The sequence below is a fragment of the Cynocephalus volans genome, chromosome 10 (assembly GCF_027409185.1).
Source record: "Cynocephalus volans isolate mCynVol1 chromosome 10, mCynVol1.pri, whole genome shotgun sequence".
Taxonomy (NCBI): domain Eukaryota; kingdom Metazoa; phylum Chordata; class Mammalia; order Dermoptera; family Cynocephalidae; genus Cynocephalus; species Cynocephalus volans.
Genome location: NC_084469.1, coordinates 32,511,343 through 32,536,217, shown reverse-complemented (window position 1 = coordinate 32,536,217; position 24,875 = coordinate 32,511,343). Strand labels below are relative to the sequence as shown.

Sequence of the window (24,875 nt, the reverse complement as noted above, 5' to 3'; positions counted from 1 at the left end):
ACTCCAATGAGAATCAGATCTCCTTGTTTTTGTTATTACTGTTTTTATTATGAAAACCCTTAGTTCTTGTTTTTGTCTTTTCCAATGAAGAAGAATGTATCTTCATTGGGCCAAGTGTGCAGGAAACCTGGGGCAGCGGCATGAAATACATGAAGAAGTGGGTTGGGTGTCTGAATCTCCATCTCCTGTCTGAGCTTGTTGGCATGTTTGTCAAGTGCCGAGCAGGAGCACTGTGTTGGTGAAGCCAGGGGATAGCTGTGGGAAGGCTGGGCTTTAATTTCTTCATTCCCACCTTTTGCCCCTTTGTCCTAGTATACTCTGACCAGGAGGGCATGTATGTGTCGGCCCATGTTTCCCATCCTACAGGTTCCCAGGTTCTGTTCTGCAGGTGATGGTCTCCCTCCAAGCTCTCGATCAACCTTCTTGGCCTAATTCTCCAGCATCTGCTCACAGGTTCGGGCCACATCACCGAGCTTGAGGCGGGCATAGTCCACTCGCTTCAGAGCCATCTGACAGTCCTTCCTTGAAGAGTAGCTGGAGCCCTCATGGGGCTGCCCTGTGGCCACCTACAGGACAGTTAAGACAGCTTGACGGAGCACTGACTCTTTTGCCCATCTCCCAACCAGGCATCAGATCTCCTGTCTCATTTCTTTCCTGAGTTTGAATCCGTTATGCTACATGGTAACTGGGTGACCTAGAGCAAATCATTTAACTTCTGTTAACCTCATCTGTAAAATGGGGGTGACAATAACTACTTCCTAGAGTTGTTGTAGGATTGATAAGATAATGCAGAGTGTCTGGCACACTGTAAAAATTAGTAAATGGAACAACTTCAGAACCCTCTCAATCCTGTCCCTTTTCTCAGGATGTAAGCATCTGGGGCCTCATGCCCCTGAGGTCAGGCCAAATTTCTCAGGACAAAGTAAGTTCTGTGGCTTTAGCACTGTTTACACACCCGGGCACTTCCCATCCAATGGCTCATGTGATGCTACCCTAGTGAGGTAGGCAGGGCCACCTTTAATGCGTTCCTTTTAGAGAAAAAAACCGGCCCTGGAATGGTGGGGTCTTGCCAGGGTCATCTAGCACGCTCGGGGGGTGATGCCTGCTTGGGAGGTCTGGTTCTGTCCAGTTAATGCTCCGCCTGGGACCTACGAAGGCTAAGGGTAAGGCGGAGAGCTGGGGTCTGCGCCCAGCACCTCCCAGACACACCCACCTGGGTGAGGTAGCGGATCTGAGCCGACAGCTCCGCCTCCACGTGTTGCACCGAAGCGGTGAAGGCCGCCGCCTGCCGGTCTAGAAGCCGCTCGTTGGTTTTTTCCTTGGACAATTCTAGGATCACCGTACCTGCCAGGGCGGAGAGAGGGCGGGGCTACCTGGAGACCGCCGGCATAGCTCCGCCCCCACCCCGCCCCCCGCCTCGCCCTGGCGGCGCATGCACTTCGGGAACCTCCCCAACCCCTCTCCTAGTCTCCGCTCGGCGCATGTGCGCGAGGCTTGGTCTCACTCTCGCTGCCTGCCGTCCGTGGCCGCACGCCGGACCTGCATTCTGAAGGATGGCGCCGATTTCCCTTTCGATATCTTCCAGGGCGCGTAGTCGCTCGTTCGCCAGACTGTAGGTAGCCATTGTCACTCTGGGAATACTTCACGGGACTTTCTCCTGCGAAATGCAACGCTTGAGTCCGGAAGTGACTATAGGTTTGCGCCTGCGCGGGGGGCACTCTAGCCGACACTGCAATTCCCAGGATGCTCTGCGCAGGGTCGCCCTTCTGGGTCCACTTGTGGTGAACTACAACTCACAGGGTAACCTGCCCCTGGCCGGGTCTGCGCCTACACCTCCGGACCTCCTGTGGTGAGAGGTGATATTGAACTATCCCCTAGACTGAGGCCAGTCACACCTGCCCACCTTCATGACACTGTCTTATGGCCTGTATTTAATTTATTCAACAAGAATTTATTAAGCTTCTGCTGACTGCTAGGTGATGATGGTGGGAGTTCTGGGCTTTTCCTCCCTATTGGATGCCATGGGCCCTTTGTCGGCCCACCCAGCTCGAGGAAAGCTTGACTTTTAGTGAGTGTTATGTTATTTTCCCTAGCGCTTCCTCCTGACCGTGAGTCCACCTGGAACACAACTATCGATATGTTCTCAGATGTTGGCTCCTTCCAGCCTTTTCCCCTTTCCCTTTCTGGTTACCTGTTACGTGCTGGACTCTGGGGATACAAAGATGAATAAGGTGGACTCTCCTGTGATAGTGGGATAGGTGTTTTGTAGAGATATGCTTAGGGTGTATCTCAAGGAGCAGAGAAAGGATACTCGGAGGAAGTGCTGCTTGAACTGAATCTTACCGGGTTAACTAGGTGGATGAGAGGTTGGCGTGGAAAAGGAAAAGAAACAGCATAGGCAAGAGCGTGGTGCTGTGAAGGGGCTTAGCACATTTGGAGTCCAGCAAGGGGTTCAGTTTGCCCAGAGTGAATACAGTGTGGTGGTGGTTAGGTGTGACAGTGTTGAGACTGCAGGGGGCATCCCAGTCAGGAAAAGGCTTGCAAGCTAAGTAATTTGGACTTTATTCTGAAGGCATTTGGGGAGTCTTTAAAGGATTTTTAAGAAGTGTGTTTTGACAAGATTTACCTTTTTTGAAAGATCACTCTTGACAGTTTATAGAAGATCATGAAGAATAAAACCAGTTTTCACAGGGTTAGCACGTGAGTGGAGACTTGATGGGTCAAACATTTAACTGTATCCTTCCCTAAATCCTAGTAAAATAACAAAGTTATTTTAAAAAGGGGCCTTGGTCTGGCTGGTTAGCTCAGTTGATGAGAGCATGGTGCTAATATCAAGGTTCAGCGTTTGATCCCTGTGCCAGCCAGCTACCGAAAAACAAAAACAAAAACAAAAACAAAAAGGGGTCAGAGAGAAAGGGAGAAGAGTTAATAGCAAAACTTTAGATAGAAGCTGGAAAAGAGAGACTATGTGGTAACTGATTTAGCAATGAAGAGACAACCAAACCAGCAGTGAAGACAGCTTAGAAGAACCTGATTGACCCTTAAATTAGTGACATTGCATGTAACTGGCATGAAGGTGGTACTAAAATTGGGAGGATTATTTGAAGTAAAGACTGCCAGATGTCCTTGACTCCATATATCTTGGCAACTACTCTCCCCCAACCTATCAGAATACTGGAGGTTTCTTTGATGGAGATGGAAGACAGGGTTTTTTAGCTTGGAGGGCAAGCTGGTCACAGTACTGCATTGAAAACAGAGAATAAATGAAAGTTTATATATTGAGTGGTGGTTTCTAGAACTTTGGCAACCAGGCTTATACAGTCATGTGCCAGATAATGACATTTCAGTCAACAATGGACCACATATACAATGGTGGTCAGAACAATAGTTCTGTTAATAATATAGCCTAGATGTGAAGTAGACTACATCTAGATTTGTGTAAGTACACTCTATGATGTTCACACAATGATGAAATTGCCTAAAGATGCATTTCTTTTTTTTTTTTTTTTTTTTTAAAGATGACCGGTAAGGGGATCTTAACCCTTGACTTGGTGTTGTCAGCACCACACTCAGCCAGTGAGCGAACCGGCCATCCGTATATGGGAACCGAACCCGGGGCCTTGGTGTTATCAGCACCGCACTCTACCGAGTTAGCCACGGGCCGGCCCTAAAGATGCATTTCTCAAAATGTATCTCTGTTAAGTGACACGTGACAGTACTTCCCAGGTCAGAGACTGGAAGACTTTTCTCCAGGGAATTTGATTAGTCAGAGAAAAGACTTAAGGTGTTAACATCAGGGGTTCTCCAACAAAGCAGTTAGCCAGATCACTGCATAATGAAACTCACAGTTGCTAAGTCCCAACTGTGTACCTGGAACTTCTAGTCAACTTAGCACCTCACTCTTAAATATCAGCAGACAGCAAAGGATTTCTTGATCTTTGAAGAAATTTTCTAACATGAATGACAGAGTCCAAAATCAATGGGGGAAAACAGCAACTATGTATATATATATTTTTAGTGGCTGGCCAGTATGGAGATCCGAACCTGTGACCTTGGGGTAATAAGGCTGTGCTCTAACCAACTGAGCTTACCAGCCACCCAGAACAACTATTGAAGCTCTTAGATCCATCACAAGTTTGAAGAGAAATTGAGGAACTCTCCCAGAAAGTAAAGCAAACGAAAAGAGATGGCATATGGGAAAGAAAAGAAATAAGTCCAGGAAGCTTAAAGTTTAGAAGAAATCACAGAAAATGAAGGAGAAAAAAGGACTTGTGTTTCCATATTGAAAGGGCCCATCACGTACCCAGTGTAAAGGAGGAAAATAGACCCGCACATCAGAACACCAGGCTCGTACTTGCTTCGGCAGCACATATACTAAAATTGGAATGATACAGAGAAGATTAGCATGGCCTCTGTGCAAGGATAACACGCAAATTCGTGAAACGTTCCATGTTCTTTTTTTTTTTTTAAAAGAACACCAGGCTCAAAGAAAAAGGTCTTGCAAAAGTTTCCAGAAAGAAAACAGACCACATGCTAAGGATCAGTGGTCAGGATGGTGCTGGGCCTTTTAGTAGTAACACTCCACATGAGAAGACGGTGGAGTAACGCCTTCAGCATTTTTGGAAAAAGTGATTTCCAATCTAGAATTTTATGCTCCAGCTGTGTTAGAGTGAAGGCTAAAAATGCAATGACCCAAAATAAAACTTAGTTTTTTCTCATAAAACAGTTCAGTGTGGGTAGGTTAGTGTGCTCCACACATCACACAGGGACCAAGGCTAGCAGTGCAGTTCTGCCATCCTTTAGGGTCTTATACTGAAAAGTGTGGTATGCAAACCAGCAACATCGGCATCATCTGGAAACTTGTTAGAAATGCAGAATCTCAGTTTCTGCCCCAGGCCTACTGAATCAGTATATGTGTTTTAAGATCCCCAGGTGATTTGTATTCATAGTAAAATTTCAGAAACACTGCTCTAGGGCATTGTTTGTGTTGTCAAACCTGTATTGCTCCCATCCTTGGGCTGCAGCTGGCAGGAAAAGGGAAGAGAAAATGGGCAGGAGGCACTTCTGTCTCAGAGATCTGGCTAGGAGCTGGCCCATATTGTTTCTTCTCAGATTTCATTGAAGAAAACTTAGTCATATGTCCTCACCTAATTCTGGGGTTCTGGGAAATCCAGTCCTTACCTAGGTGGCCAGCTGTTATTCTGTCACCATGGAAGAATAAATTTTAGGAGATATCGAGAGCCTCACAAAACCAGAGACTCAGTTACGAAGGTAGAATAAGGACATTTTGGTATGTACGAAGTCTCAGAATTTTTCTCCTCTGTGCACCCTTTCTCTGGAAGGTACTAGAGTTAGGCCAGAAGAGAAAGATATGGGATTCAGCACCTAAGGCTTTCAACTCATGAGAGGTAAACAGGAACCCCGTGGTTATGGCTAAGGGAAATCCAGGGCAGTAGGCACGAAGAATGTTCAGTTCAGAATGGCGTAGGTTAGAAGTATCCTGGAGAGGTTTATTCAGGGAGATGAAAGAGATTAACATTGTTTTGTTTTGAATGAATTGAGAGGATATATAGGCTTTTGGAGAAGAGTATAGGGCTGAGTTAGTGATAAATTCAGAGAATAAGCACATTAAAAATAGCAATTGTTTTGGGAAAACAAAGTTGTGCAAGAAGAAAAAGGTAATCATAACGTACACATGACTCAGCTGTGAATAACATATACATAGGCTTAATTAAATAGTGAATATTGATCTAACCCCAATTGATATAATTCTCTTGGGAGTACAGGGTGTGGGGGAAGGATGGAAAGTGTTCTGTGGTGGGGCAGGGGGGCAAAAGTGAGCTCAAGCTTCACCTTATATGGTGGGAAGCCAGTAGATGACACTTAAAACAAAAGTCAAGAAGTGGCACAATAGGCACGTTTAGAGATATGGAGGTAAATGCCAAAGGAAACATCTAAAGGAGGTGAAAGTAGTCTCTGAGAAGAAGGTAATTAGAGGGGGAAGGGAGTCTGCTTTTTATTGTAGTAGGTCTTGTAGTACTATTTAACTTCTTAAACTATGTGCATATGTAACTTTGAAAATGAAAAGTAAATTTAAAAAGAACAAAAAGTGAGAGAGGAAACAGATGCACTTTACTGTGAAAGAGACCTAAGAGTGGAGGAGAGTTTTTCCCTGTTTTTTTTTTCTTCCTTCCCTCCTTCGCTCCATTCCTTCAATGGAAGAGACTTTCGTGGGTGTATTTACCATGAAGGAAAATCTGGTACAGAGAGACAGAGGTTGAAGAGAGGGGAGCGGTTTGATGAATCAAGGTCTTCGAGTTGCTGGGAGGGGAGTGATCTGAGCACAGGTGGAGGAATTAGCATTGAATGAGAGAAGGCATCTTAACCTTGGTTGTGTAGGAGAATTGGTGTAGATGTCAGTGTTTGTCAGCAAGAGGAAATTGAAATTATTTCTCATTGTCTAATCGCTGTGAAAAATAGAAGTCACTGTGAGCATGAGGAAAGTGGAAAATTAAGTGAGTAGGACAGGAGCAGGAGAGGCAGGTGACCAGGGGATGTGGAGAGGGACAAAGAGTTATCAGGCATTGAGGACCCAGCCTAAGTTAGAGACCATAAATGTTTAGTGACCCCAAATCCATACCTAGTGCCAAGCACAGTGTTGACATCTAGGATGTGTTCAAAAATATTTGTTGAATGGATGAATAAGTGTGGGGTAGAATTTCTCTCTGGCAGTGCACATCAACCCTGTGTCAGAGCAGAGAAGGGGCAGGGGAGATAGTTGGACAGATCTAAGGGTGGGGTCTGAGAGCACTTGTGAGGAAAAGTTGAGTGTGCTGATGAAATAGTGGTTGATATGATGATCTTAAAGTGTAGGCTGGAAAGAAAAGTGTCAAATTATGAGAAAACAGAAGGGCCAAGAGCTTTGTGACAAAAAACCAAGAAGCCATAAAAAAGTGATTATAATTGACTACATTAAAATAAAAAATGTGTGTATTATTAAAAATACTAGAAGCAGGGGCTGGCCCGTGGCTCACTCGGGAGAGTGCGGTGCTGGTAACACCAAGGCCACGGGTTCGGATCTTTTTAAAAAAAAAAAAAAAAAAAAATACTAGAAGCAAAAGTAACAAAGAAGAAAAAGAAAAAGCGGAATAAAAAGAAAAAACTACTGGAAGAAAAATGTTTTGGAACTAGATGAAGGTGATGGATGCACAACACTGTGAATGTACCAAATGACATTGAATTGTACACTCTAAAATAAAAAAGAACTATGCTGCCACCACCCCAGAGCCCCACCAGGGTCCTGAGGCGTGGGGCCAGGAAGCTGAACCCAGCCGCAACCAGGTAAAGCACCGAAAGCACCATTTGCACGCAGGTAGCCCACCATGGCCACCTCAGTTGCTATGGCTGCTGCAAAAGTGGCTAGTGTCTATAGCAGCAGTCACAGCAACTATGCAGATGGCATGCCACACTCTCAGCTGCATTGACACAAGGAGAGGCACCAGTGGAGACCAAAAAAAAGAGGTCCTTTCCACAAAGCACACTCCAGAGTAATAGTAGCAGCATCTGATTTATGATAATAGGGGAGGACTTCATCACACCTGTCTCAGTACAGGACAGATCATCTAGGCAACAAACCAACAGAGGAACAGTTAATCTATCAGATGGAGAGAACAAATCTATGGTTATTAGAGCGGGGAGGGGAAGAGAAAGGGGCGATTGGATAAGGGGCATAAAGAAGTATGATTTGTAACAATGAATATGCTAAAAAAATTAAAGAAACAAACATAAAAAAGAACTAGGTACAAATTCAAAAGACATGACAAACTGGGGAAAATATTTGTAAAGTATACAACAGAGAGCTAATTTCTTTAAAATATAAAGCATTCTGAGAGTACATTAAAAAAAAAGAACAGTTTAATAAATTGAGTTAATCTCACTTGTAATCAAAGAAATGCAAATTAAAATTAGGATACTATATTTTACCTGCTAGATTAGCAGTAATCAAAGTGATGTTCACCCTTTTTGACCCAGCAATTCTACTTTTAAGAATTTGTCCCACAGGTACACTTCACATGTACAAATAGACATATCTTCAGGTCCAATTATTGTAATATTGTTTGAATTAGCAAAATAGTGGACATTCTGCATGTTCATCCGTAGGAAACTGGTAAAAACAAATGACGTCTAGGCAATGGAAAGCTGTTCTTTAAAGAATGAGGTGGATCCGTGTGTATTGAGGAACGCTCTCCTAGGTATACTATTAAGTGAAAAAAGCAAGGTGTAGAAGAGTTCAAAGTATGCTGCTATATGTTTTTTTTTTTTTTTTAAAAGATGACCGGTAAGGGGATCTTAACCCTTGACTTGGTGTTGTCAGCACCACGCTCAGCCAGTGAGCCAACCGGCCATCCGTATATGGGATCCGAACCCGGGGCCTTGGTGTTATCAGCACCGCACTCTCCCGAGTGAGCCACCGGCCGGCCCCGTGCTATATGTTTTTAAAATAAGATAGTGAATATGTACATTCGCATATGCATGACTGAATATGAAGAACATCTCTGGAAGGATAATCAAGGGGCTGGTGATAGTGATTGCCTCTGGAAAAAAGAACTGGAAGATTGGAGATGGGGGATAGAAGAGAGTCTTCAATCTTTACTGTTTTATACTATTTGGATTTTTTTCAAAAGATGACTGCTTCAAGGATCTTAACTCTTGACTTGGTGTTATCAGCACCACACTCTCCCAAGTGAGCCACGGGCTGGACCTGGATTTTTTTTTTTAACCATGTACATGTACTTTCTAAAAAACATTAAAAACATAAAAAGCTAAAAAAGCAGTGGCAAGGGAAGGGGGTTAGGGAGTAATTAATTGGGTAAGGGACACAAAGTAATTATGATTTGTAATGATGAATATGCTAGTAGTATTGATTTGATTGTCACTATACACAAATACTGATAGTCGACTCTGTACCCCGTAAATATGTATAATCAAAAATAAAACTTTTAGAAAAAAACCAAAGCCATTGTTTCTTAAAGTGTGTGCTGATTAAAAATCTAGATTCATGGATTCTTTTTGGGACCTCCTGACTTAGAATCTGGGAAGGTAGTGCTGGGTATTCTGGATCTTTATTGTGTCTCCCAGAGGGTTCTGATTCACCTGTGAAAGTTTGAAATCCATGGGCTTAGAGGTGAAGGAGCAGCAAGCTCACGGGAGTCAGAGGGGTACTGGAAGTGAAGGTTGTAGAGGGATAGTTCCTCCACATGATAAAGTCTAGGGTGTGCAGGGTAGGCTGCTACTGTGGTGAGGTAAAGCAAGGTCAGTGGCAATTTGGCAGCACGTGAAGCCTGTGGGTAAAGAACGGTTTGTTTGCTGTCAGCCATAGCATGGACTAAAGGCCTGTGTGAGCTGCCCCGTCTGCCTCACCAGCCTCATCTGGAACTACTTTGCCTCTGGCTGTCTCTGTCCCAGTACATCTGGCCTCTTTGAGTCCCTGAAATTTGCCCTGTTCCTTTGGTTTCACACATGATGTTGCCATTCCAGGATGCTCATTCCTGCATGGTCCCAACTCCTCGTCCTTCAGTTCTCTGCTTAAAGATCACTTCCTCCAGGGAAATCTGCCTCAAACCCAGCCTCGTCAGAACTCCCTGTCATGCATTCTTGTAGCTCTTGTACTTCTCTTTTGGAACACAGATATTTAATCATTCGGGAATAATTTAATGTTTGTTTTGGTTCTATTGCTACATCCCTATACTATGCCTGGCACATAGTAGGGACTCAAATCAAGCTTGTTCATGGAAAGAATGAAGGAGCCTTGAAAGAAAAAGGAGAGGAAGGTTGGGATACAGAAATGGGAGTGGGTGATGGAGGTGAGGAGTGTCTGTGCAGAGCTGCTAACTCCTCCCGCCCAGCCTGGGGCTTTGGCCAAGCATTAGGTAGTCCCTGATGAGTGTCACAGAGCAGCATTAGGACATAGTTCCTAGGACTTGGGCTTGCAGCAGCATGACTCTTGGCTGCCCAAAGCCTTGGCTTCTGTTAGAATGTAAATAGCAGACTCCACATAGATGTCGTGTGGCTTCTATCTGGTGAGGGCTGCACATGTGGTCCCACTGAGCCCAGGGAACAGACTGTTTGGCAACCATAAGGAGCAGTGGAAACGAACACAACTCAGTCACAGCAGGTCACAAAGTGGTCATGTGTGTCAGCTGCAACAGGGAAGAGCTGCCTTACCCAACTCCCGAGAGATCTGGTCTGCAGGGAAGTTAGTTATTATTTCCCCTGTAAATGACTAAGTTTACCTTGTGGCTTTACCAAGATGAACCCTCGAGTTTGGACTGACCACATCAGGTTTCGATGTTTACCTTGGAACATAGGGACAGCACAGTCATTCAATAAACACATTGATAGACTGTGTGTCAGGTGGCATTCAGGTGCAGAAAAGAGATTGGGGTCCCCACCCACAAGGTAACAGGATCATGGATGAGCACACTATACGCTCTTTATTTTTTTAAGTATTATTTATACATATTTATATATATTTATACGTAGATTCTTATATAAATCTTGCACGATCCTGACCTTCATGTAATATTCAATAATACGCTATAACACTATATGCTCTTTAAACACCACAGAGAAAACACACACTCATGCCTATTAAAACATTTATTTTCTTCTTTATGCTCAGAAACAAAGAAATGGCCTCCCCTGACTCGAGGGTCTCATCTTGAAAGAATGGGAGGCAGAGATAGTGATGGGAGGGGGTTGTCGGTGTGAGGTTGAATGTGGGAGTTCTTTCTCCCCGCTTTCCCTACCATCACTCTTTTTTAGCATCCCCCTCCAAAAATTTTAGGTATGAACACAGCTTGCCACCCATTGGGGGGTTGGGGAAGCAGAGCTGTAGTGAAAATATTAATGCCCACTTTCAACAAGAGATGGGTCCAGTGCGTATCTTGGGGGGATGGGGGAGAGGGAGCGAAGGGGTTGGTTGAGGAAGCTGCCAGATGGAGGGGGAGGGAAGAGAGGCTGGGACACCCCCAACAACAGTGGGGACCTTGGTCCTGCCCCTACCTCTCCCAGCACCCATCCACTCCCTTCTTCCAGCCCCCTTCCTAGCAGAATTGGTCATCGTAGTCGTCATCCTTCATTCCCTTCAGCCGAAGCCGGGCAAAGTCCTCAAACACAATGTCGTCGTCTGTGGCATAGCTTGATGGTGGAAAGGAGGGGTATGAGGTGAGGGCTTCTGACCCTTTTCTTGGCCTCCCGCTTTCCTCCCCAGGGACAGAGGAGTTAGAGCAGCAATGGGACTAGAAGTATTTGCAACAAGGGACAGTAGCAGGCAGCCCAAGGTTAAGTCATCTTGTTTGATGCCTCAACCACCCAACCCCCCACAAAAAAAAACAGGAAGTAGCAGGTAGATTTGAATGTTACATGAATCTTTGTCCAAAGAGAATCAAAGTAGGGGGATAAGTTTCTTACTTGGTATCAAATTCAATGAGGTTGGTGTCCACCGGGACATCTATTTCAGGAGCGGCTGAGGGGAGAAGGACAGAGGCTAGCTGGGTGGGTGGTACGAGAAGGACCAGCTCTTCTCCACAGGCCTGCTTCAGGCCCTCCCTTCGGGGGCTTGGTGTGGGTGGCATGCTCACCTGACTGGGGTCTGGGGTGGGTGATGTGGTCATGGGGCTTGGGGTGCATAAGAACAAAAGGCAGCTCCACGGAGACATCCCTGGGGAGGGGGAGAGGCAGCATGAAGATGATGGCGACACTGGGCCAGAGAGAACCACTGTGACCCCCACCTGGGCTCCTCCACCACACTTACCCGCCTCGAGACACCACCAGCTTCACCTTGACCCTGTAGGACACCAGGATTCCCAGCACCTCCTTGTTGGCACCCTCCTTCATGCTGCAATAGAAGGGTGGGGGGAGTTGATCAGGGCCCATTGCCTTGTCACCCAGCCCACGCTTGGGGCTCCCACCAGGACTCTGAGCAGGACTACACACTTACACTAGCCCCAGGGCTCCAGCGGCATAGGGTGAAGTATGCCATGGAATCCCCCTGCTCAGAACCTTCCTGTGGCTTCTCACCTCTCGTGGTGAAAGCTCAAGTCAGCCTCACTGAACAGCCCTGCACTGGCTTGCTCTCATTAGGCCCCTGACCTCACCTCCTACTCCTCTCCTCCAGGGCTGCTGTGTGGTTGTGCAGTGTGTACCCCATAGAGGTGCCAGTGGGGGTGCTCCTGCCAAACTTTGCAATTCCTCAAACACTCCACTGGTCCCACCCCTGAGTTTTTGTGCCTGTGCCTTCTCTGCCTGCAATGCTCTCCCAGCATGTCCATGCTGCCTACTCGCTCTGGGTCCTTACTCAGAAGTCACCTCTGTCTTATGCCTTCCCTTGCTACCCTATTTAAAATTAACACACCCTCCTCCACCCTACACTTTATATCTCCCTTCTCTGCCTTGCTTTTTCTCCTTAACACTTGTCACTAAACTTGCTATATACTTTACCATTTATCTGATTTGTCTGTCTTCTCTTCCCTAGAATGTGAGAGGTTTTTTCTCTCCTCTGTTCCTGGCACCTATGACAGAGCCTGGCACACAGTGGGCACTGAGCCCCCCACCCCCCTCACATGGTGCTGGAAGCCAGGTTGGTGTCCTCATGCTTGAGCTTCCCATCCAGGGCAAGACCGCGCTTTTCCCGGTTGTCGCTGAGCAGCGGGGTTATGGTGTACACCTTACAGAACGTGGAACTGGGAGACACCTGGTCACTGGGGTGGGGACAAGAGAACAGGACTCCTGGAGGTGCCAGGCTGGGTGAGAAGATAGCCTACCACCCCCAAGCAGCATCTGCCCCTTACTAGCCCCTTCTCTCTTAGGGCATAAGTCACAAGGGTTTTGGCTCAAGCTCCTCAAGAAAATTAGCAGCTCCGAGTTACCCAGCTGTAGAGGGTATGCCCTTTTAAGTGGAGATGGTTCAGAGGGAATTCTAACCCCCTACCTCACATTATCCTGGTCCTACTTTTCTCCTTTAAGGCAGGGACTCAGGTCTGTTCTGATACTCACTCTTGTTCAAGCTGAGCCACGGGACACTTGTACTGGGCGGTGCTGAAGAGGCAGATGTCGGCATACTGTCTCACTGTGGGGCAGGGTGGAGTCAAGCAGCTCTGGATGGGGCACAGACTACCACCACGCTACGACTCCAGACCACACGGTGTGTGCCCCAGGCTCTAGGACACCACCACCCCCTACCCCTCTGACACATGGCCCTCCCCAAAACAATAAACACTGGCCCCATGTATTAGTCTGGAATAGTCTAAATTCTTTGTGCTGTGGTGGGTCTCCCACACTAGGACATGGCCTGGGCTGAGATCATAGCACAAGCCACTTTTGCAGTGACTCCCTCCCCCGAGACCCCCTTCCAGCCCCCTCCTCCTACCAGAGACTTTGATCTTCTTGACGGTCTTGGTGGAGTTGTTGGTGACGTGGACATTGACACTGAGGGGTTCCCCATGGTAGTACAGCTTTTGAAGGGAGGGGGTTGCGTGAATTGCATGTTTTTCACTGGTCCCGTTGTTAGCGTGCTCCCCGACACAGACACATTGCTCTGCTCTCTAAACCCAAGCCCCTAGCAATGTTCCACATCCAGCCAAGGCTGCCTCCTTTAAAAACACCATCTTCGAGGGCCTTAGTCACGCCACCCCAACATGAGCAACCAGCCCAGCGACGACCACCAAGCCGTAGCAAGAGGAGTCCTGGGTTCCCGAGCTGGGGAGGTAGGAGGTGAGGGCTTTTGCCACATCCCCCTGATACCTGCACCCAGCCCAGCAATGACCAAGCCACTGCTGGAAGCCCCTGGTCTCCCCTGTGGGAATGTGGGGGGAGCCAGAGGCCTCAATCCTGCCCCACCTCCTTTCTCCTTCTTCCATCACATTCCCTTCCCCTTTCCCTCCCAACTTCTCTGCAACATCATAGAATGTAAATAAAAATTAATAAAATAAAAATAAAACAAAAAAATAAAAACACCATCTTGACATGTGGTCCTGCCCCTCCCCCCCAGGGCTTGGCCTGTGTTGTGACATCTCTGTCACCCTCTCACTCCCCACCTCTTTGTCCAGGGAAGACTCCAGGTGCAGGGATCGGTCAGACATGAGGAAGTGGCGTGTGGTTTCAGCAGAGGGCTGGGGGCCGGGCTTCTCTGGGGCAAACTGCACCTTTCGGATCACCAGTCGCACAGAGTTCCTGGGGTGGAGGTGAGATGGGTGGGAGAGGTTAGTCCTCAGATTCCCAAACCACGGCTCCCACCTCCTGGGGCTCCTGAAGCAGGGAGGGAGTGGTCAAACCACAGAGCTTGCTTCCCTCACCTTTTGTGGCTTTTCTCTTCTAGTGATTTGGCACAGAAGGCTCGAATCTCAAAGTCTACCCCACAGGCCTCAGGAGGGGGAGAAAAGGACACATCTTACCCAAGGCTCCTGCCGCCACCACCACTCCCCTTCCTTCCTCCCTCTTCCCTCGTGTTGGGCAGGACTCTTGCCCCATCATGGTCTGAGGAACACAGAACCGAGTCTCTCCTCTGCCTCCTCAAGGCCTGGCACATGGCAGAAACTTGGTCATGGTAGTGCAAAGAGAGCCCCCATACCCAGGCACATACAGGTTAAGAGAGCAGAAGGCAGTGTCACATGAGGACAGTGACCATACCACATACACCCCACTTCCATGGGGGACATTTCCCTGCCCGCAGGCCCCACCCTGACTCCTCTCCATGGTTCACCCTCCAGCCCAGCTGTGCTCCCAGGCTCCTGCTGGGCCTGGTTCTGCCCTACCAGCCCTCAGAACTGTTTCTCTCATACCTTCCCTGTATCCTCTGGTCCTGGCTGCAGTGTGACAGAGCAGGGCAGATTCTGGGGTATCTGTGGCAGAGGAATGGGGAGGTTTCAGAACCTCCAGGACGCTTCCAGATCTTCCTCCCAGTCTCAACTTAAGGGGCTGGAAAAAGGATTCCGGGACGCGAAAGGCAGAAGGCAGGGGCCCCAAGGAGGAGGCAGAGAGTCTAGGGCTTCCTGAATACAGGGTGACCCGAAAGGGAGGTGAATTTAGGGTCCCTGCTTCACTATTTCTTCCAGATCTGCCCATAACAAGTGCCTCTCCCCCCAAACACAGTCCCAGACCTCTTGCCCTGCAGAGGGTGGGGGCATCCTCACTGTGAAAAAAAAGGGGTGGGCATGCTGGCCCAGCTTCCTCAGCAGCCGGTCCTGCAGACGGGTGGGGGGCCGGGGTGGGTTGGGCATTGGGGGGAAGGCCTGGTAGGTGGCGATGAACAGGTCTTTGCGGAAGGACAAGCCCAGCACATCCAGGTCTTCACGGCCATAGCGGAAGGCGCAGGTGAGGGTCACAAACACTGGCAAGGGAGGGCAAGGTGGGATGGTCAGGAACCCCTTTCTCCAATCCCCCCGTACCTAGTAGCCGCGGCTCTTTCCTCAGCAGCATGACTTGCCTGAATCCTACTCCTGGCTTCTGCTTCAGCCTTTCATCTCTCTGGGGCACTCTTCCAATGCCAGCCCATTTCACTTCCCTACCTCCCCTCAGGCCCCTGGACTTGGGGCCAATACCTTTGCGGTCCTTCAAGTAGTCAGGGTCCACAAGCACAACGCCATCTAGGAAAGGGACACATAGGCTCATTTCCTGAAAGGACCTCTCCCCCATTCCTGAGGCCAGGAACCTCTTCCCCTCTTGGGGGATGAGCTGTCTCTTTCTGGGAAAACTTACCTACAGGATCTACTTTGTCCAGGTGATCTACAAAGTCCCGTTTGCCCAAGTACACGGTGAGCTGAGGATGTCAAGGGGTCACAGGGAAGATTGAGGAGGATGGTGACAGGGCATCAGCACCCTGAAAAGTGGCTGTCCTGCCTTGGGCTCCCCAGGTGGGGCTATCAGGAAGGAGTTTCTCCATTTTTCCTCTCAGTAGTGTTGGAAGGTGAGGGTGGTAGGGTTTCCCGGACTACCCACCTTTAGGCTCCCTAATCGCTTTTCACACCTTTGCCCACCAGTCAGGGTGTGTGTGTGTGTGTGTGTCTTCAGGGAGGACTCTGCCTGACCAGCTGGTTAGAGAGCAGCTGCCAGCCTCACTAGTGCCCTCAAGGGGCTCTGGAATAAAGAGGCCATAGGCTGGGGGAGGGGGGACTGTTAATTTTCCCCAGCCCCAGGCACCCTGGGTTTGCTCCTAAGAAGGCTATAGGCACAGGGCTTGCTTTTGGGCTCCTCCCCTTTGATCTTGCTTAGGCACCCAGGCCTGTCCCCACCCAGCCCTGTGGCTGGCTTAGGCTGAGCAGCCTCTGCAGCAAGGGGCTTCAGGAGGGAAGGAAGTCAGCTCTTAGCTGTCACAGGAAGTGGGGAGCTAGGGGTTGGGGACTGTCTAGGGGCAGGCTGCGCTTTGTTAGGGCCCAGTCAGGGTCAAGAGGATAAGCACTTTGGGAGACTCACCTTGCAGTTAGGGCTCGACTTCTTGAAGACCCTAACAAAACAGAAAGGGAAACCCCACTGCCTCCCTCAGACTCAGCAGGGAGCCCCCACACCAGGACCGTATCCCTCCCCAGCCTGAGAAGCAGAGCTCACCCAGAATTCCTGCCCGGAGGCTTTGGGGCTTTGCCCAGCTCTACCCCCTCCCATTTCCCAGGAGGTCCTTAATATTTCTAACATGGTATCCAGGGCAAATGCCCCTTCTCTTGACCTTCATCCACCCTCACTAGGCCCTCTCCCTCCACAGTAATAGCCAATGGTTGCCCCAGGAATCACCCAGTCTCTTCTCAAAGAACCTCCTCCAGAGGGGACCTGAACAGGCAGGTTGCAGCAGTGTCTGGGTGAGAACTAACCATTTTTCCACCTTGTCTCCAGCTCCAATGACAGCTGGACCACGCAGAAGAACAATGGCCCTAGCGTTTGCTTCTGAAATGTTTTCTACTATAGGCACTACCCAAGTTTTGACCCTATTCCATTAACATCCAACTGTCTCCCTCTCTGATCTCAGCAGCTTAAAAGCCTATTAGTCTTTCAAGACCCAGCTCAGATATCATCTCTTTTAGGAAGCAGGCCCAGCCCAGATTCTGGTCACTTCTTTTCTTGGGTTCCTGTCACACTTTGTTCATGTTTACTTGTGGTGTGATCGCATGCAAGGGTGGTTAGCTGTGTACCGTCTGTCTGTCTCTCTCCTTAGACTGTGAGCCTCGGAGGCCTTATTCTTGCAGGATCCCAGCATAATGCCAGCCATATGACGAAAATGATGATGCTGGCTAACATTTATTGGGTGACTACTCATGCAGTGTTCCAAGTGTGTTGTATCATTTAATACCCTAAACCCAATGATGGAGGTAATAATATCCCTATTTTATAGGTGAGGAAACTGAACCATGAAGAGGTCAAGTATTTTGTGAGCATAAATGGTGGAACTCATAAAAACTGAGGCAATCTGGCTCTGAGTCCATGCTCTCAATCACTAAACTATCACAATATCCATCTCTGTAATTGGAATCAATGGTTTCTTGAATTGAAGAGGATTCACTTCTTATGTTCAACAAACAATTTTTTTTTTGTCTTTTTTTTTTTTTTTTTTAAAAGATGACCGGTAAGGGGATCTTAACCCTTGACTTGATGTTGTCAGCACCACGCTCAGCCAGTGAGCAAACTGGCCATCCGTATATGGGATCCGAACCCGGGGCCTTGGTGTTCTCAGCACCGCACTCTCCCGAGTGAGCCACAGGCCGGCCCTTTTTGTCTTGTTTTTTTGGCAGCTGGCTGTGACATTGGTGTTATAAGGCTGAGCTCTAACCAACTAAGCTAAACAGCCAGTCCCTACTTCTCACTGATGAAACAATCTAAGCCTGGACTCCACCGGTTGCTGGGAGTGTAGGGAAATGTCTGGTGCCCCAGTGCTCTGATCACCTGTGGGCCTGTTCTTTGAGTATCACCTTAGTACAGCCAATCCACTCTGCCTCAGCAGCAATCCCTGGATAGGGTCCCCAGATAGTAAAAACCGAAATCCTTGCCAACTGGCCCATCCTTCTCCAACCATACCACCCAAATTTCTGCTACACTTCACTTGCCTGTTCTTCCTAGAATGTCAAGCTGTCCAGAGGTTATAAGGCAAAGAGTATGGAGGCCCCCAGGTATCCTCAACCAATAAAGGAGAGTAAACACCGATATGGTGGCAGCTAGGATAAGCACTCTACCTACTCTAACTTGGGGGATGATTGCTATAGCATCATTCACGCCCTCGCTTCTGGCTTTCCTCTTTGTCCCAGTGTTTCCTCCCATTAGAAGCCTTGGCAGAGGACTGCAACAGTCACAATCAGTTGGCCAACTGGAGTGTGGCTCTGGGGCAATTTGCCCTGTCACAGCTGCAGGGCACCTGCCCTTTAGATACTCAGCAAGCCACCTCCTGCCAGGCCAGGGAGAAGCAGTGTGCATATACTGAGGCTGGCCAAGGAGGTGCCCAGTGAGTGGGGGCAGCTGAAGCAGATGCCCCTTCACACTTCCTGCTCTTCTCTCCATTTCCTGTGGCCCAGAATTTGATGGGGGTGGAGGGAATTGTGCCAAGTCAGCAGTCCCCCTTTGGTCCATCTGTCCCCCTCCCTGAACCACATAACGGAAATCAGAGGCCTCCCTGATGTCAGCGACTTCCCTTTTCTCTGGGGCGTTTAACCTCTAATCCAGAACACCAGTCTTCCCTCTGATCATCTCTCTCTGATACTGGTCTACTTGATGCTCAGAAATCTGGGTTCTCATACTGTACGTGCAGGGAGTGATGGGGTTGATATGATGTTTTGCAGAAGTGACAGCCAGGCCCCCATTCCCGATCTCCTCTGGGTTGAGGAATATAGCCTTAACCTTTTCCTCTTTTGCTCCTGCTCCCCTGGGACTCAGGCACTACCCCTTGCCCTCTTGGGGGTGCTGGGTCGCAACAGGAAGTGGATTTAGCTAGAGACCAAAAAAGAGAACTCAGAGTGTCAGTGGAAGAAAGGAGCCTCGATTACACAGAAAACATCCGGGGAGTGGATGCGTGCCTAGGGCAGATACGGACTCCCCCAACTCGGGGAAGAAGGATATGGGCCAGTTTCAGGGAGGGTCGCCATGCACTCTGCTCCCCTAAGATGAAGCGGTTGCTCCTAGCAACCCAGCAGAAGGCAGAAGTTTGGAAGCGGAGTCACTTGGCCCTTGGGACAGGTGAGGGCAGCCCGGCTGCCTGTGGGGTATTGAACAGGAGGCTTTCCATAGGCTCTCCATCGATACCCTCTAGGTATCGAGCATCCCCGTACACAACCCCTTGAGGCCGGCCACCTGCTCCTCCTTCCTCCGCCCCTGCATCCCAGCCTGCAAGGAGAACCCAGTCGTCCGGCTCCCACATCCCTGCAAGAACCCCAACGCTGGTTTCCTGATCCCCTGCAACCGCCGCTTTCTGGAGGGGGCCCATGCACGCGTCCCACCGCCCCCCCATCATCCTCGAAGACCTGGACGTGCAGCCCCAGATGGCTGACCCCTAGGGACCCAGGCGTCCGGCCCCCTATTCTCTCCCCGGTGTCCTCGTCTGGGGACCATCCCGACACTCGCCCCAAGCCGCCGCCGCCTATGCCCCGCCGCGTGGCCCTACTTCCCTTACCTGGTCCCGGGTTTCTCCCCCATGGTGCGCGCGCCCGCCGCCCGCCGTCCGCCGCCCTCCCGGTTCGCGGCTCGCTCGCAGCCTTCTCGCTCGCTGCCAGGTCCCTGCTCCTCCCCGCGCCACTGCGCACGCGCGCCCTCAGCTCCTTCTCCTCTTCCCCCTCCCTTCCGAGCCCCCCCACCCCGGGTCCTGGGGAACCGGCCCAGATGCGTCAGCCGGATCGCGCGCGCCGCAGCGTTGCCCGCCCTCTCCTCACAGACTCACGCGGTGATTGGCTCCGCCCCCGCCCCTCCGCGCTCCGTCCCTGGGGGGAGCCCGCCCCGGCGCGCGCAATCCCTCCTCCTGCTTTTCCCGCCCATCTCTCCGCCCCTCCTCAACCCCTGAGAAGCTGATTGGGCCCGCTTAAAGGAAGGCGCCACCTTCCAGGTGATCAAAGTCCTCTGATTGGCTCCCATATCCAGAACCCTGCAGGGATTCCCTCCCTCTTGTTTGCTTTCTCGGTGAGGGTGGAATGAGCTCAAGCACAGTTTGGGGAGGAGGATGAGGGGACGCACACGTGGGCCAGAGGTTCCAGTTGCGTGACGCTTGCTCTAGTGAGCGCCGCTCACCCGCTCAGAGCCGGCGGCCTTCTTTGTCCCCACTCCCGCTTTTTTATTGTGGTGTCTCAGCTCCCTCTAGTGTCTGTCTTTGATCTTCGCAGGGCTCCTTTTTCTATTTCCTGTCATGACGATCCATCTCCACCCGCTCATCCCAGCTAACATCCACTCACTCATCCATCCACCCATCCATCCATCCATGCCTATTTTGTGTTAGTCAGTATGCCAAGCAGTGGGAACAGAAGAATTACCACGGCCCCTGCCTTCCCAGTATAATTGAGGAGACACATAAACAGGTATTATGATCCCAGGAATGCTATAATAGAAGGATGACTCAGAAGAGAAACCGACTAACAGGGCTTGGCTAGGGTGGGGGTGGAAGGAGTGCAGGCTGTCCAGAAGAGGGGACATTTGAGGACAAGCTTTCTGAACGATGGGCAGAAATTGAGAAAGGGCATTCCGAAGAGAGAGCAAGGTCAGGCACGTCCTGTTCTGAAGTGTTTATGGAGTTAGGCAGTAAGAGTAATAAGGCTAAAGAGGAAGTCTGGAACAGGTCGTGGAGGGTTTTGTATAGCAGATGAAGGAATAAGACTGAAGCCCTTCCCAGCAGGAGGACCCATGGAACCAATCGTGGTTTTTTAAGCAGAGGGGGCAGCATGACGACATTTCTTTTTGGGGGAGACGATTCTGGGCAATGCGGAGAGTGGAGGGAGTGGGGCCAGACTGTTGTAGATAAATGATGCATGCTAGAGTGGAAAGAAGAGGGGCCGGACCGAAGAGGCATTCCTGGGGTAAAGTTGAGTGGACTTGTGGGAGGATGAGGGATGACTGACATTTCTGGACTTATTGAGCTAAGACATTACTCCTTCTTCCACCTCTTTTCCCATACTCTCCCCATCTTCCCCAAATGAACTAACTTCATACCTCTCCCTCCACTTTTCCATGCAGCAAAAACTAATATGCACAAGACAGTTTCTGAGATCATCTTTAAGGTTCACTTCAGCCTTGCCCACCAACTGCACCTCCCCGTGCCTCAGTTCTATCACCACCTTCTAGGCTTACTCCTCACTTTTTTCAAGCTTATTTATTTACGTATTTATTTGGTGGCTGGCTGGTCCTGGGATTGAACCTTTGATCTTGTATTGTCAGCACCAACTGAGCCAACTGGCCAGCCTTTTTTCAAGCTTTTAGATCACACATTTCTTTTAGACTCATGAATCACTTTTATCCATATTTGACCCTGGACAAAGGGTCATGACTAGAAGGTAATGGGATCTGTATCTAAAGTACATTTGAGACTGGAAGGTAGTGGTCAACATGGCATGAAATCTATTGTATTAAAAGGTACTAATATAAAAACAACTTTAGAAGACCTGAAAGTATGAAAGAGATATACCATATCTTGGATAGGAACAATTATTACTATAAAGATGTCATCTATCCCCAAATTATCTATAAATTTAATGCCATATCAACATAAGAATGGGATTTGGGGGGGAAGGAACTTGATTGTAAACATAATCAAAAGAATCAACTTTCAAGTATAGCCAGAAAAATTCTTTATTTTTTTAAAAGATGACCGGTAAGGGGATCTTAACCCTTGACTTGGTGTTGTCAGCACCACACTCTCCAAAGTGAGCCACGGGCCGGCCCCACCAGAAAAATTCTGGAAAAAAAAAAAAAATTAAAGCAGGCACATGTCTTACCAGATAATTTATGTTACAATAACTAAAACTATGTTACTGGCACAATAATACTAAATGGAGCAATGAAACAGAATAGAGAGTCCATATACAGACCTGACCCACGTGGTAGCATTTCAAGTCAATGGAGAAAGAATGGCATATTTACTAAATAGGGTAGGGACGATTGACTATCCACTGGGGAAAAAAAGTTAGATCTCTGTCTCACACCTTAAACAAATTGCAGATGGTTTAAAGATCTAAATACACAGAATAAACCCTGAAAGTATTAGGAGAAAATAAGTTTTTTTTAAAATAACTTTGGGAGTTGGGGAAATCCTCCCAAAATATCAAACCCCATGGATATAAGTAATAATAGCTAACACTTTAGAGAATTTACTATGTGCCAAACATTCACCATTTGCCAAACATTGTTCCAAGCACTTTACAAATATTAACTCATTTAATCCTCACTACCGTATGAATTAAAGTTCTATAATAATTATCCCTATTTTATTGTTTTTGGCAGCTGGCTGGTCTGAGGATCCAAACCCTTGACCTTCGTGTTATCAGCACCACACCCTCCCAAGTGAGCCACTGGCCAGCTCCCTGATTATCCCCATTTTAAAGATGAAGACATAGGAGCACAGTTAAATAATTTGGAAGGACACACAAATAGAGGCAAAGCTGGTGTTTGAACACAGCTTGAGTCTGTGCCCTTAATTACATCTTACTTAAAAAAAACTGAGATTAAAAAAATAATAAGACAAATTGTTAGAAATCTCTTGCGACACATATAACATACAACAATAATTTCCCATACCTTTTTTTTTTTTTTGGTGGCTGGCAGGTGCAGGGATCCAATAATTCCCCAAATCTATAGAGTTCCTACAAATTAATAAAATAAAGACAAAGAACCAAATAGGAAAATGGGTAAAGGACATAAAAACAATTAATAAAGAATAAATATAAACATCTACTATACATATGAAAAGTTACTTAATTTCATTAATGATTAGGGAAAACAAGTTAAAAGAAGATATTTTTCATCTTCAGACTGACAAAATTTAAAAAGATAAATAGTATTGAGACGGTGTATAAGGTATACAGCACTATTCTAGATGATTGGCAAGAGTATAAATTGATGCAACTTTCTTTCTAGAGGGCATTTTGCCAGTTCCAGTTCCTATGAAAATTAAAAATAAGCATTCTCTTTCATCCAATACTTATTCTTCACTCAACAAATATTTATTGAGCACCTTTTATGTGCCAGGTACTGTTCTAGATAATGGAAATAAAATAGTGAAGAAGACAAAAGCTCTCTCATGGAGTTTAGATTTTATTTTATTTTATTTTTTTAAAAGATGACCGGTAAGGGGATCTTAACCCTTGACTTGGTGTTGTCAGCACCACGCTCACCCAGTGAGCTAACCGGCCGTCCCTATATGGGATCCGAACCTGTGCCCTTGGCATTATCAGAACCACACTCACCTGAGTGAGCCACGAGCCAGCCCCGGAGTTTAGATTTTAGACAGAAGAAATAGTCAATAAATAAGAACGTATATAAATTTCTGATAGTGATATGAGTTACAAAAAAATAAGCAGGTTAATGTCATAGAGGGCGATGGGGGTTGGAGTGAAGTTTAAAGAGAAGCCCTCTCTGAAGAGGGCAACAGGGTGTCAGTCACAAAGAATCAAAGGAAAGTTTCTCCAGCAGAATCTGTAGCATGTGCAAAGGTCCTGAAGTGGGAATGGTCTTGGCTGGAGGAAAGAAAGAAGGCTAGTTTGGCTCAAGGACAGGGAAAAAAAGAGTAAGTGGTACTTGAGGTATGTGTTGAAGTCAGAGAGGCGGGTATGGGTCAGATCATGGGGATTCTAGTAGGCCTAAGTGAAGAGATGGGATGTCATTCTCACAATATTTGGAAGCCACTGAAGGGCTTTAAGCAGGGAGTGACATAACTGATTTACATTTGAAAAGACCACTCTGGTTGCTGTGTGGAAAAGGGACTATAGAGGGCCAAGAGGGAAGCAGAGAGTAATGAAGAAACCTTTCTAAGAGACCAGGTGAGAGAATGGTGACTTGGATCAGAGTGGCATTGGAGATGGAGAAATGGAGAAAAATTAACCCTATTGGGTTAATGTATTTTGGAGGCAGAATGCCAGGACTTGAAGGATTGGATAGAGGATAGTAAGAGGAAAAAGATGACACTTGGATTTGAATCCAATATTCACACAAGAACACAAAGATATTAGGTGTTCACTACAGTGTTTGTGTTAGTGAAAAACGGGAGCAGCTTTAGGTATTCAGCAATAGCACTGTTAAATCATGGTGCACCTATTTCATTTGTACCACACAGCTTAAAACAGCGTAAAGACGCCCACGATATATATCGAGTGAAAACAGGCAAGTGCAGACCCTGCTTTTGTAAAATAAACGATGTATGTCTGTGTTTGTGCACAGATTGATGTCAGGAAAGGATACCCGTTACTAGGGGAGGACCTTTGAGAAGAGGGGTTTCCTCTGTTTACTCTATGCCCTTCTGTATGTTTGAATTTGTTTTTGCAAGGCGCGCACATTATATCATTTCTGAAGTTGCAAATGTACTTAAAAGTGTCTGTGATTTCAGACAAGGGGGCCGGTTCCACGGGTAGATGTTACTGATTCCTAGAGCAAAGGTGTCCTGAGACTCCGCTTAATGAAAATCTTTCGGACTTGGGCGCCCTTTGTCCGGACCACGTGTTCCTTCAGCATCCCGGAGCACCTCCGACCCACCCCCGGCCCGCCTCTCAGGCCATCCTTTGACACCCAGCGCAATAAAACCCCGCCGCCCCGGCCCCGGGTCGCCTCCACCCCGCGCATGCGCCCTCCCACTCACGCCCGCAGTCCAACCTCCATTCAACCACCGCGCAGGACCACAGCCCCCTCCACACGCCCCCTTCCCACTAGGCGTCCGTCGC

At 48.0% G+C, this 24,875-nt stretch overlaps 2 protein-coding genes, 1 long non-coding RNA gene and 1 other non-coding gene across 7 annotated transcripts; 1 reads left to right on the top strand and 3 right to left on the bottom strand.

Moving 5' to 3' along the window:
* Positions 1–62: 62 nt before the first annotated feature.
* Positions 63–1,670, bottom strand: MED11 (mediator complex subunit 11). The gene is made up of 3 exons (XM_063112752.1): positions 1,540–1,670; positions 1,214–1,344; positions 63–566 (listed from the first exon to the last, which is right to left on the bottom strand). Exons 1-3 carry the CDS (start codon positions 1,622–1,624, stop codon positions 429–431), a joined length of 354 nt encoding a protein of 117 aa, XP_062968822.1. The 5' UTR covers positions 1,625–1,670; the 3' UTR covers positions 63–428.
* A 2,680-nt stretch (positions 1,671–4,350) lies between these two features.
* LOC134389774 (U6 spliceosomal RNA) lies at positions 4,351–4,457 on the top strand. The gene has a single exon (XR_010024750.1). It is a non-coding gene; the product is annotated as a U6 spliceosomal RNA (small nuclear RNA).
* Positions 4,458–10,653: 6,196 nt separating this feature from the next.
* Positions 10,654–19,739, bottom strand: ARRB2 (arrestin beta 2). Of its 4 annotated transcripts, none has more exons than XM_063109668.1 (15): positions 19,640–19,739; positions 16,471–16,501; positions 15,757–15,817; positions 15,600–15,644; positions 15,159–15,388; positions 14,841–14,900; positions 14,355–14,422; positions 14,097–14,232; positions 13,430–13,514; positions 13,057–13,129; positions 12,624–12,761; positions 11,816–11,899; positions 11,643–11,722; positions 11,473–11,527; positions 10,654–11,199 (listed from the first exon to the last, which is right to left on the bottom strand). In XM_063109668.1, exons 1-15 carry the CDS (start codon positions 19,660–19,662, stop codon positions 11,106–11,108), a joined length of 1,263 nt encoding a protein of 420 aa, XP_062965738.1. In that variant the 5' UTR covers positions 19,663–19,739; the 3' UTR covers positions 10,654–11,105. The 4 variants fall into 4 exon arrangements, with proteins under 4 accessions (XP_062965738.1, XP_062965739.1, XP_062965741.1 ...); XM_063109669.1 differs by having other exon boundaries at positions 15,192–15,388; XM_063109671.1 differs by lacking the exon at positions 16,471–16,501.
* A 2,080-nt stretch (positions 19,740–21,819) lies between these two features.
* LOC134388742 (uncharacterized) lies at positions 21,820–24,870 on the bottom strand. The gene is made up of 3 exons (XR_010024650.1): positions 24,808–24,870; positions 22,741–22,805; positions 21,820–21,901 (listed from the first exon to the last, which is right to left on the bottom strand). It is a non-coding gene; the product is annotated as an uncharacterized LOC134388742 (long non-coding RNA).
* Between the last annotated feature and the right edge of the window lie 5 nt (positions 24,871–24,875).